This window comes from Poecilia reticulata, linkage group LG20 (assembly GCF_000633615.1).
Source record: "Poecilia reticulata strain Guanapo linkage group LG20, Guppy_female_1.0+MT, whole genome shotgun sequence".
Taxonomy (NCBI): domain Eukaryota; kingdom Metazoa; phylum Chordata; class Actinopteri; order Cyprinodontiformes; family Poeciliidae; genus Poecilia; species Poecilia reticulata.
The window spans coordinates 24069068-24081686 of record NC_024350.1 but is presented as its reverse complement, the minus strand read 5'-3'; the positions used below and the strand labels follow the sequence as shown (position 1 = coordinate 24081686).

Here is a 12619-nt window from a genome sequence, read left to right as displayed (position 1 = left end):
TGTCTGGAGCAATGACTGATGAAAGTAGCGTTAATTTAGTTACTATTTATTTCATTTTCATCTTCACCCACATCGTAAGATCTGATCACAAAAATACTCCCATCTACTTTGTTACCCAGTCACCTAAAAACTGCCTCGCAATCCTGCAATTTATTACATTAATCATTCAAACTCCACAGGTAAGTATTCATTTATCCCCAACAAACTGCTTAACCTGCATGCAGAGCACCGTTTTTTTTTTCTGCATTTTTAGAAATACAGTTAATGGACTGTTTGGAATTTTTTAGTTCAAAGCATTATCGAATCATTTTCACAGCCTGGCCCGCGCCTGCTTTAGCTGATCCTTCAGTTCCAGTATTGCGATGGAAGAAAGGTGAACCTCATCGGGTCCGTCAGCGATTCGCAGAGTCCGTGCATACGAGTACCTGGGAAACGAGAGGAAAGGTACAATCAGAAGGCTGAATCAGAAATTTAAAAAAAAGTGCACCTTCTCATGAATTTGTATGTAATGACACTCGTTACGTAATCCAAGAAAATACATTTCGGGTTCTCATTTGCTGGAAGCCATAATCACCCAAATCACCACTTAAATTACAACACACTGCATGATGATTTATTCATATGTGCTTCTATGCAAAGAAAGACAAACTTACATCTGTGCCAGAGGGAAGTCCCCTGAGACTCCTGCGCCTCCATGAACCTGGATGGCACAGTCCACCACCTTACACACCATCCTGGCTGCTGCCACCTTGATCATGGCAACCTAGAGGACAGATTGTGACATTAGCATGCTATGCTACTAATTAGGCTTTAAATGCTTAGTTTTGCAAATTAGAAAGGTAATGAGCATTCTGAACAGCTGTCAAAGTATGAACCCCTTCCAACTACAGTAAAGGAGAACATGCTTAATGTTTGTGTTTACAGGTGGATTTGAGATTGGGATTTAATATTTCAGCTCACATGCAAACCAGAACCACAAACTACCAACAGTGTCACCTGTTTGCGAGCGGCCCTGCTGCCTAGAGCATCCAAGGCGTGAGCAGCGGAGAGAGTCAGTAGGCGGGTCTGCTCAATCATCAGGCGGCACTCTGCAATCCAGTGGGCGATGACTTCCTTTAAACATCACAGAAACACAATTTTATTTAACATGTCCTTCGTCTGACAGCAGAAGGAAATGCCTGTGTGACTCGCTCACATGCTGGTAAAGGTTTTTCCCAAACGTTCGCCTGGAAGCGGCCCGCTGACACAGCAGCTCCAGAGCCTGCTCGGCGCAGCCAACGGCTCTCATGCAGTGGTGCAGCCTGCCTGGACCCAGACGCCTCTGAGCGATCTCAAACCCTCGGCCCTCGCCTGGAGAAAAAAAAACCACAGGGGTGGGGGAAGGTTATTAGGCTAACATTACTTTCTCTCTTCCATAAAACATCAGTTTCTGAGGCCTCAAAAGGTGTGTCTCCTATTTAAGACGGGAGAGCTTTTTTTTACCCAGGATCATGTTGGAAGCTGGGACGCGCACGTTTTCAAAGTGGACCTCAAGGTGGCCACCATGGATGGCGTCTGAAAAGAAACAAGGAGGATCTGTAAACCACATCACATCGGTTCGACTTCCAAATAGCAAATAGGGGATACTGAGAGACGATCCAACCGTCATTTCCGAACACGGTGAGTGGCCGGATGAGCTTTACGCCCGGCGTGTCCATAGGTACGAGGACCATGCTGTGCTGGCCGTGCCTGAGAAAGAAGTTCAAACAACGCCCTTAAATAATGAAGCTTATCCAAAGCTAATCAATTTTTTTGATTTTTTACTAAGGTTTAATCAATTTTACAGCTGTTACCGCTGGTGGCAATGTGTCATCAATACTCTGCCAAAAAATGTTGGGTGTGTGTTGGAACTTAAAACTTGAAGTTGGAAACAAGGACGTGTTTTATATCGAGGGTGTGACTGTTAATAGATTTTGTTTCCATTAATACTTGTAGAGACAAGAGATATGCAAATCTGCGAGTTTTAAAAAAATTTTTTTAGATCATGTCTTTATGCAATATAAATATGAAGATTAGTGTTTAAAAGTAAACGCACTTAAGTAAGTAAACTTCAATCAGGAAAAGTTAATTTTAGTTATGACCTAAAACCTCACATGGTGTGCTGAAAACATGAAGTTTTGGTCTCTATAGCGTAAAAAAAAATACACACAATAACCTAAAACCATTTGAATACAAAATGGAAAATATGAATGAAATGAAATTTTATCATTTGTGCAAAATTAGACAAATGTATAAAATGTGCAGCATATGCAAACAAATCACAAAATAAACGTCTGAAAACCCAGCTGACCTGCTGTGGCCATGCTCAGAGCTGCTCCTGCACATAACGATGGCCACTTTGCATGTGGCGCTGCCCGCACCTGGAAACACAGAGCACAAAAACTCTGACTTCAGATTTGGACGCATATCTAGTCGCGTCATTGCGGTGGACCAGAAAAAAAAAAAGACAAATAAGATGAGCTGAACCATCCACTCTCCATGACCTTAACCACTCCATGACCTGAATATGCCCGGAAAACAGTCCTTGTTGTTCCCTTGGAAGTGCTGAGCTTGGATGGAGCCTCGAGAGAGATTAACGGCCCCGACAGCGGGGAAAGCCACAGGTTGATTTACATTTCCGCAGTTGGATTCTTTTGGGTTTTTAGCTTGTTATTGGAAACAGACCACGTTTGTTTGAAATTAAACAAAAATTGTTTCTTTTCTTGACACGAAAATCTCCCCCTAAAAATTGCATTTCAATACTGCCACTAGAGGGCACTATTCTATGCTGAATTTTAATATTCAGCATAGGAATCTTCAGCATGACACAAACTGAAAACAGTGAGCACAGAGATATGAATGACCTCAGTGGGCATTTGAAAGATTTCTTAATATGAAAAGTGTGGCATGCATATGTATTCAGACCCCTTCAGTCTGATACCCCTATATAAAACCCAGCACAAACAACTGCCTTTAGACGTCTCCTAATTAGAAAAGAATACCCATATCTGCAGATTTCAATCTCAAAAGTTAAAATATTAACCTCTAAATGAACTACAAAAAAAACAAACACTTTTGCTGCAATTGTAGTGAAAAGTTCACTAATCCATCAATCCATGGGGACTGAATACAGAAGTGCACTACACTTTTCAGATTCTTGCACTTCTCAACTGCGTGTTCATAAATCATATAAAGTACATTAAAGTTTGGAGTTGTAATTTTACACAAAGTGATATGATAAAAAAAAGCATTATTCCAGAAAGGGTGAGAAATTTATATTCCAAAATTCTTTTGATTTTTAGGCATTTCCTGTTTTTATGTTTGGTCCCAGCGCTGTTATTGTTACGGTCTCCAAAATGTTGAAGGATTTCTTTATTTTCTTCATTGTAAGCTTTGAAAAAATGCCATCCTTTTGGGGTTTTTTCTGTCTCGTTGCCATGTTTACCAAAAATATTTTGCCTTTTGTAGCTTTTTACAGCCTCAGAGGCGTGACTCCAAACTGCTGATTGGTAAAAAAATACAGATTACTTTGGAATTTCCTTGGTTAGACGTCCATTTCAGGTCATGCCCATGAGGCCTAATGTACACATGGAGAGGACTGATGGCCTGACTTCCTGTTTAAATCATTGCCCAGCTGGAAAAACTGTCCCCTAAGGACAAGACATATGGTCACCAGACTGGAACAGACAAGAAGACGAGAGTGTTTTATGGAAATCACAGCATGGTAAACTCAGCACGACTGCATGCGAACTCTTTCAACCAATTCGTTGTGACAGATGTGTAGTTACTAAACAAACCGTAAAGAAGTCAAAATAACTGATCATACCAGCCTTGTAACCACAAAAGCAAAATATACAAACAGCTCCACCCAGTACAAAAAAAAAAAAAAAAACACCTAGGAAAGCCTGTTTGGCCCGAGGGCACGTTCAACTTTCTCACTGAACCCTTACATAAGTCACATGGACCACGATCTCAGGTGATCATGCCCAAACAAGTCCCATCCACACTGGAATGAAAACAGACATTCCAGATTCCAGCACTGACACCCAAACATGTCATAATATTACTCTTTTTTTATTTAAGTCACTAACTCATCCTTCAAAATGACATTTTTTTAGTTGTCAGGAAAACCTTTTTTTTTTTCTTTTCATATTTAGCTGTTTATTTAATTTCTGGTCCCAAACAAGCTGGCTTTGTTTGCGCTGTGCAAACATGAGGAAGGGAAAGACGAGGAATGTGGCACTGAAGGATATTAAAAAACAATCTGGAATTTCTGAGGAAGCAGACAGAAAAAAAATACCAAACAAACATTGGCACAGTGTTGGATTCATAGCGTCTGAAACAGATCTGCTAGTAATAGTGCAATGCATGCAAATACATAAGATCCGATCTTTCACACATGTAACTGCTTTCATCTTGGTCATTCATAAGTTCCTTTCTGGACTGTAACAACCCTCAAACCCACAAAGATGAGATGGCCACGTGAAGCCAAATCAAATATCTGTTTTTATGATCTTCACTATCAATCAAATCAAGGCTGGATAATATCAGAAAAGCAATTATTTGTGATAATATTGCTGAATATGTTGACGGTAATATCAGCTATGACAAACCAACATTTTCATACAATTTCATCCTTTAGACTCCTGACAAATCAACAGCTCTCTAAAATATGTTTTATTCACATTTAATAATGCATTCATTCCAAGTCATAAAAATTCCTGTCAAGGAATTGTGCATTGTGTGTTGTCTGCCTGAACCAGATATGAGCCATCATGCCTTAATTCAATAAAGAAAACTATGCAACAGAGGTAATTTAACCCTCCTATATAGAGCAAATCTGCCAGTGACACTGCATGGCAGCCGCACCCACCCTACTGTCAACTGTTAATGCATAACACACAAAACAAATGACAATGAACAATACAAAAGATTTAAATATGTTTTTTAGTAAAGGAAAGGATTCCTTCAAACATTCACAGACACAGCAAAGCTCCTACTGACACTCCCTGCTCTGAATGACAAAAACCTGAAAAAAAAACAACAAAAAAACTAGAGTTTATCTAAAAAAAATGAAAAACTCCACTTGTCCTTGCATACTGCGTTGCATGGTCCAACAAACAAAAACTGTGGGATTCTGAGTCATCCAAACTATGCATTCAGGAAATGACCCAAACTCAGACACACACACACACACGAACACACACGAACACACACGCACACACACACACACACACACACACACACACACACACACACACACACACATGTATTCAAAGCTACGTGGAGAAGGCACATGCTCCTCGTGCCGTCAGTGCAGGGAGGAGGGCAGGCTGAGCAGCACAGATTAGTCACTTCAGTCCTGGAGAATACACTAACGCACCTCCTCCGGACTCAGTTACAGTTTGTGTGCGGCTCACAGAGGTTTTTCCAATCCTTACCGCTCTAAGAAAAAAAAAAAAAAAAAAAAAAACTGCACACAACAGGTAAGACATTTTCTGATTCAACCCATTTAACACTAAGCTGACAGAGTAATAGTATAAAAGCTTGGTTATGCTAGTTTATTCTGTTGATTCTGAATTCAAAATCCCGTTTTTATGTTCCTGACTGAGACGCTGTTTAGCACAGAAATTAATCTTGCTTTTTATTCAAACAGTAAAGAGTTTGATTTACAGTAAGCTTGAAGTCAAAGTCCTGCTTCGAAGATTTTATGACGTTATTAAACTTAGAATGAAGTCATGATAAGTTTGCTTTGTTATCATTGCCTCACAAATGCAGCCGCGGTGAGAAGTCCCAGTGTTTTTGTCATTTGCAAAAAACATTTTCAGAGAAAAATCAAATCAGATTATTGATGCTACAACTTCACACCAAAGCATCAGCAACAGAACATCTTATATAAAGTAGATTTAATTAAGACAGCTAGAATAAAATAAGAAAAAGGTTTAAAAAAGGTTTAAAAAAAAGAAGATATTCGCATTACTTAAACTTATCAAAATATACCAGAAGTATCTATGCATCACAGGTAAAGCAAAACATAATTTTAATGCGAAATTAAAAGTGGAAACTTTTATGACAATTCCTTCTTAACACCTTTAAAACATTTCACAATTGTTCTGTAATTTGCTTGTAAAGTCCAAAACAAGCACTTTGAAAGAATGGCAGCAAGTCTGAACCTGCCATAAGTGACACGCAGCTGTTGACAGTGGCGAATGCTTGGCATTTTATTCTGTTATTCCAAGAACATCTGCTACATTCACTGCCACTCCTCCCATTCGGAACATCGCTCTTCATTATGTAACCGAACTGGACATTTGCATGAAAGGAACAAGACTCCCGTTATCTCAGCGAGAAGTGCGCTCAGAAAAAAAAAAGAAGCTCCGGAGAGATACCCGTACTCCCTCGGGAATTATGTCATCAGTCTCGTAACAGGCTTTGACTTTGGGGTGGACAGGTCATTAAACTCCGCTTTGGCTGAATCAAATTAGATGAACACAATCCGCCCCATAAATCATTCTCTTTAACACCTAAATCCTGATTCAAGAAATGATTGTCGGTAGTAAAAAATACGTTGTTGGTGAATGTCATGGATTTCTCAAATTCTTTCTGTATCACAATTGATACATTAAGGTATCGATGGTCCTTTATAGTTCATATTTACCAACCCAAAAGGATGTGGATTGTATGACGGCTTCAAAACAAGCAGAAATACACTTAAAACAACTTATGTACTGGGAATCATAAATTATACATATTTGCCTCACTGTTTTTTTTTTATTAAAAATAAATTTAGCATCAGTCATTTGTGACTGCAGGACACTGTTCTAAAATTGATTATGTGCAGTCAACATTTTTAAAGAAATGCTTTGTATTCCATGAAAACTTCATATAGCCATCTTTGATTTGGATCTTTGATCAGCAAGTAGAAGAAGAAGAAAGGAGTTAAATGAGTAGGATTTTTTTTTTTTTGCAAGCCAACAGCTTATTTAAAGATGATCTCAGAAATCAGCTTATTAAAAATGATGACAGCCTTATAAGGTTAACAAAGACTTTACTGTGTGAGGCAGTCAGACTGTCCAGACACATTGTGCAGTGAAGTGTCAGTGAAACGGGCGTTGACATCACAACCGATATATCTCAAAAGTCTCACATAATGGGATGTCCTGTTGAAGCTGTGCAACAGAACCAGGATCCTGGGTTTGAAGCAGGGGAGAGAAAAATAAAGTTTGCATGTCACCTTCATCCCTTGCTGCACTCATTTCCTGTCAGTTTTGGATTGCCCCTGCAGCCATTATTACACAGATGTGGGAAAAACACAGGCCGCACTGTTAACTGATATAAACATGCCATCTTAAATACCCCGCAGTAGATGTTATCAGCTTGCACAACAGGTTGTACAAGTAAAAGTCTATAGACAGATTAACTGTGTATTACTTTATTCAATAAATCAAAAGCCGCCGTTTCCTGAAGTTTGCGGCTCACTTGGCGTCGCTCGCTGCATGCAAACTAAGCAAACTCAAATGGTAATTAGAAGCTCTTCGGGCCAGTTTGGTTGCTTTCTTTCATCGCCCTCTGCAGAGATCCGTTTACTGTTGTTTTTGAAGCCCACACATGCACGACAGGCTAGACTATAGGGAAAAGCAGGGAAGATTCCTTTGAACCCAAACAGAATTCCCATTTCCTGTTTCACCACTGGCAGTGCCTTGCAAAAGTATTCATCTCCCTATAACGAATTAAAGGTTGTTTTTTTTTCTCTCCCCCCCATCAACTTCCTTGTATTTTATTGAGACTATTATGTAACACACCAACACTAAATAGAGCCTAATTTTTAAGTGGAAGGAAAATGATGCAAGGTTTTGTCAATTCCCTTTTTGGTAATTAGATTTCTGAGAAGTGTGGTGTGCATTTCTTTGCCCCCTGATACTTGTAAATAAAATCCAGTACAGCAGCCTAATTAATAATAAAAAAATTCACTGAGCCTTTGCTCAGTCAATTTTAACATAAACCATTCTATTGTAGCTCTGGTTGTGTGCTTAGGGTTATTGTCCTACATTTTGTTTTCTCTAGTATTGCTCTGTATTCAAGTCTAAAGGCTTTTCCATCAACTAACAAACTGAGAGAATGTTTAAGGAGTGTGAATATTTCTCCTATTTTACTTTAAATTTAGCTCTTTTCATGTGCAGGAAACATGGAGGACTTCTACACCAGTGACGATACGGATATCAGTTTCAACGATACTTATGAATACGACTATGAACACAGCGTCTGCGAGAAAGAATCGGTGCGTTCTTTCGGCAGCGTCTTCCTCCCAATCATCTACGCCCTGGCTCTGGTGGTGGGCCTGGCTGGGAACGCCTTGGTGGTGGTGGTCTACACGTCCAAGTTGAGACTCCGGACCCTGACTGACATGTGCATCCTCAACTTGGCCATCTCAGACCTGCTGCTGCTCTTCACCCTGCCGTTCTGGGCCGCCGACGCCGTCCACGGCTGGAAGCTGGGCGTGGCCGGCTGCAAACTCAACTCCTTCCTCTACAGCACCAACTTCAGCTGTGGCATGCTACTGCTGGCGTGCATCAGCGTGGATCGCTATCGGGCGGTGGCCCAAAACTCAGTAGGCAGAACTGGGACGGGTACCCGAGTCAGGAGGCAGTGGATCCTGGTGTGTGCAGCACTGTGGACTTTAGCCAGCTTCTTTGGCCTTCCTGAACTCATCTTCTCCACGGTGAAGACTTCCCATCACAGGACCAGCTGCACGGCCATCTACCCAACCAGCATGGCCCGACCTGCGAAAGCTGCCCTGGAGCTGCTGGAGGTCATCCTTCGCTTCCTCGTCCCCTTCCTGGTCATGGTGGTCTGCTACTCATGCATAGGCAGGGCGCTAACCAAGGCTGCCGGGGTGCGCAGGGAACGGAAATGGCGCGCGCTTCGGGTCCTCCTCGTCGTCGTGGCCGTGTTCCTGCTCACCCAGATGCCCTACAACGTGGTCAAGCTATGTCGAGCGATGGACATCATCTACCACCTCGTCACGGACTGCGAAATGAGCAAGCGCTTGGACCGCGCTCGGCAGGTGACGGAGAGCCTGGCGCTCACCCACGCCTGCATCAACCCCGTCCTGTACGCCTTCATCGGGTCTTCCTTCAGAGGACACGTCCTGAAGGCTGCCAAGCACCTTGGACAGAGACTTGGAAGACACTCGAGGCAAGTCAACGAGGAGCCAGCGGTGGAGATCGCACTCCACTCAGCGAGCCAGAACCAGTCTCAGTCTGTTTCAGAGGACCAGGACACCAGCACATTCACTATCTGAGACTTTAGCACATACAGTGTTAGCCATCTGTACTGGCACTCTTGGTAAATATGCGTCAAAAGCCTCAAATTAAATTCATTTTTATTGCAGTAGCATATTCTCAAACTAAAAGAAATTGAGTAAAAACAATCTCTTGCCAAGAAATATTTATGGCACAATAATTGATACATCCCCTGAATCCTTTGCACAAACTATCAATGCTCATAAAACAGGACTCACACTGTGACATTTTCACAGAGGTAGCACACAATTCAAATTAAAGCAAAGTTTACCAACCTCTGCACATTTACCGTTTTGATGGTAGGTAATTGAGACTTAATGGATGAATGTAACTGAAGTAATAGGTCAATTTTTCTTATTTTTCAAAATTAGAACTTAACATGTTTAAGATCATTATGATTTGATTTTCATTAATTTATTTTTTTTTTTGGCATGCAACAAGTGCTCTCACACCTAATGTGAGGGTTGGGCATGAAATACTTAATTTTCATAAATTAACTGGTTTTACTTTTTTAAAACAATTATTTTTCATCCGAATCATTTAAATGTAAAATTTCATATTTTTTTTTTATTCAAAACCACCCACCTTTAGTCACAAACACCCACATTTTTATATACAGATAAGCAAATCGATGGGGAAACTTAGAACAATGTGTTGTCGCCCTGGGGGACGTCAGCACGAGGAAACTGGAATCTAACCCACAATTTTCTGATTGTAAAGCACTCCATTACCTCCTGAGTCACTATCAAGACTTTGCTAAAGACTTCTTGAAGCCTAATATTATCATATTAAAGTGTTTTAAGAACCTTGCTGAACCCTATTCTTAAATTTACAGCATGTGATTATCCTACTGTAATAAAAGAGGAATTTGTTGAAGGCTTTTTACAGATATTTAGATCAGGCACACCTAAAACTCTCTAATACTATATGCCTATTTACTTGATATATATTTACGTGCATTAGCCATCATACAAGCTAGACAGGAGTTAGCCGCACATAACTTAACGGCTAAAAAAAATATGTAATATAGCGTTATACGCACTAAAGCTATATGTGTTTTGTATAAATTATGTATTTTCTTAAATAAAAGAACAAAGCGACGTGCATCTGTTACAATTAAATGCAGCTGAATCACAAGTTGCTCAGGGGAACCGTTCAGAACAACTCCAATCCAACTTTACAATCAGCCCCGTCTTCCAAAATCTCATCTGCGTCGCATTTCATCACATCCTGCGGCTTTGGGTTGGGATGACGGATGGCTCGGTTGCACAGTGGGTGACCCATTGAGTCGAAAAACATTTGGCAAGCAAAGACAGGAGAGCTCACAGCAGGAAGGACCCTTCTATGCCATTAGAGCAGTAAACAGCAAAGTTGCATGTTCCTTAGAGGAGCTTAAAGCCTAACCGCTGTTTTTCATCCATTTATATTTGTTTATTTCAATAAAGTAAAGTTTAAAGAGCAAATGATTTGCAGCGGAGAAGAACCTCCCACTAGATCTCTCTCTTTTTTTTTTTATGATGCCACTACGCACGATAATGCCAGACTAACCCTGATACACATCACATCTTGGCTCAGAGTGCCGGGTGGCCAGAGTCCAATGCTTAATAGTTTGTTTAAGCCTCTGTGCTTGACAACAAAGAAGGTTGAGTTTGTCTTGGCAAAGCCTGCTCTTAAAATCCAACTCAGATACTTCCAACAGACACGAAACAATGTTTACTTTTTTTTTTTTTTTTTTGCGTGTTTAGTGGCTATCAATCCACCTGAGTCGGCCTCTCTAAATACTTAAAGAACATTGGTTCTTACATCAAAGACAGATGTTTAGCCTCTGCATGTATTTTTGCCAAACCTCATCAGTGTACAAATTCATAAAACAAAACCCCGTAGTAGAAAACCACAAGAAGACAAGATATGGTACCTTGCAAAAGTATCATCACCTTCACAAATTGTCCCACTGTAACCACAAAGGGATGTAGATTAGTGCAAGGGGAGAAAAACCTTAATTTAAAAAAAGACATTTTTTACAAATGAAAATCAGAAAAGCAAAGAAATCTCTCTCTAAAATCCTGTGCCGCTTCCAGGCACCACCCAATTAGTAAATACAGTCAACCTGTATGCGGTTCAATCTCAGCATAAATACGACGTCTTCTGTGACGGCCTAAAAGGTTTCTTAGAGAACATTAACCAACAAACAGCTTTATGAGGAGCGTACAGCAGACGGGTCAGGAAGCTGGTTCCAGAGCAGCATTTAAACATATCAAGGAGTTCAGTCCGTCATCTGAAAATGAAAAGCGACTGCAGCACAACTGCAAACCCATCTAGAAAGGGACTGTCTGGGATAAAGCAGAGCATTATTCAGAGAAGATGACAAGAAGCCTATGGTAACTCTTGGCAACAGGCATCAACCGCTCAGGCAGAAAAAGAGCCTCTGGTGATGAAAAGCCACAAAACGTTCTGTTTTCAAGTTCACCAGAATTATGTAAGAAATCAGCAAACATGCGGAGGAGCGTCAGATGGAAATGTTACGCTGTTCGGGTGTTATTCCTTAGCAGGGTCACAAAGCTGGGGAGAGTCAGTAGGAGGATGAACTGAGGGCTATACTGGAAAAAGACCTGCTAGAAACTGCAAAAAGAGGTGAGACTCGTTTTGCACTCAGTAGAACCGCCTGAAACATCCAGTCAGAACCACAATCCTGCTGTTTCAACTGAAGTGTTCACATGGCCTACACTCAAATCTAAACGGAAATGTGGCACGAGATTTGAAAACTGATGTTCACAGGTGCTTTCCATCCACTCTCACTATGCTAGAGCATTTTTACAAAGACTCAATTGCAGCAAACAAAGTATTCAATCGTGGGGGACGGGGGGGGGGGGGGGGGACACAAAAAAAACAAAAGCACGCCACACCTTTCAGATATTTATGTTTATTATAAAAAGGTGGAAAAACTACTGTTTTGTATTTTTATTCTGTCACTATTGTGTACTGATCCACAACATAAAATTCTAATAAAATACAAACTAAAACTGAGATTTTGTTTTTCTCACTTCAGAGGTTTAAGATTTAAATTAAAGTGACAGTAAAGGCATAAAATAAAGGATCCAATGAAAAAAATTTAATTAACTTTAAGAATCGCACCAGAAATGAAATGCATGGTCCTTCTCTTCTGGTGAGTGTTTTGCTTCATTCCTCCAAAAAAATAAAATAAAAAAAAGTGCAGAATTCTACATTTTGAAAGAGATAAAAAAAAAAACCTATCTAGAAAAATATGTGGTTTGCAAAGTTTTTGGTTGTTTTGTTTGTGT

At 40.4% G+C, this 12619-nt stretch overlaps 2 protein-coding genes across 2 annotated transcripts in view; one reads left to right on the top strand and one right to left on the bottom strand.

The window, feature by feature from the left end:
• Window positions 1-30: 30 nt before the first annotated feature.
• Window positions 31-12619, bottom strand: part of acad11 (acyl-CoA dehydrogenase family, member 11) — a 25245-nt gene continuing 12656 nt past the window's right edge. Inside the window, exons 14-20 of the mRNA XM_008396798.1 lie at window positions 2330-2399; window positions 1643-1728; window positions 1483-1554; window positions 1196-1350; window positions 997-1113; window positions 654-763; window positions 31-425 (exon numbers count right to left, since the gene is read on the bottom strand). Coding sequence (XP_008395020.1) covers window positions 311-425; window positions 654-763; window positions 997-1113; window positions 1196-1350; window positions 1483-1554; window positions 1643-1728; window positions 2330-2399 — 725 coding nt within the window. The 3' untranslated portion in view covers window positions 31-310. The remainder of the gene's footprint in view (window positions 426-653; window positions 764-996; window positions 1114-1195; window positions 1351-1482; window positions 1555-1642; window positions 1729-2329; window positions 2400-12619) is intronic.
• ackr4b (atypical chemokine receptor 4b) lies at window positions 5320-12192 on the top strand. The gene is made up of 2 exons (XM_017301865.1): window positions 5320-5504; window positions 8199-12192. The coding sequence occupies exon 2, from the start codon at window positions 8204-8206 to the stop codon at window positions 9317-9319; it is 1116 nt and encodes a 371-aa protein (XP_017157354.1). The 5' UTR covers window positions 5320-5504; window positions 8199-8203; the 3' UTR covers window positions 9320-12192.

Excerpts from the sequence above, each read along its gene's own strand:
- ackr4b (XM_017301865.1), top strand. The coding sequence starts at position 8,204 with ATGGAGGACTTCTACACCAGTGACGATACGGATATCAGTTTCAACGAT.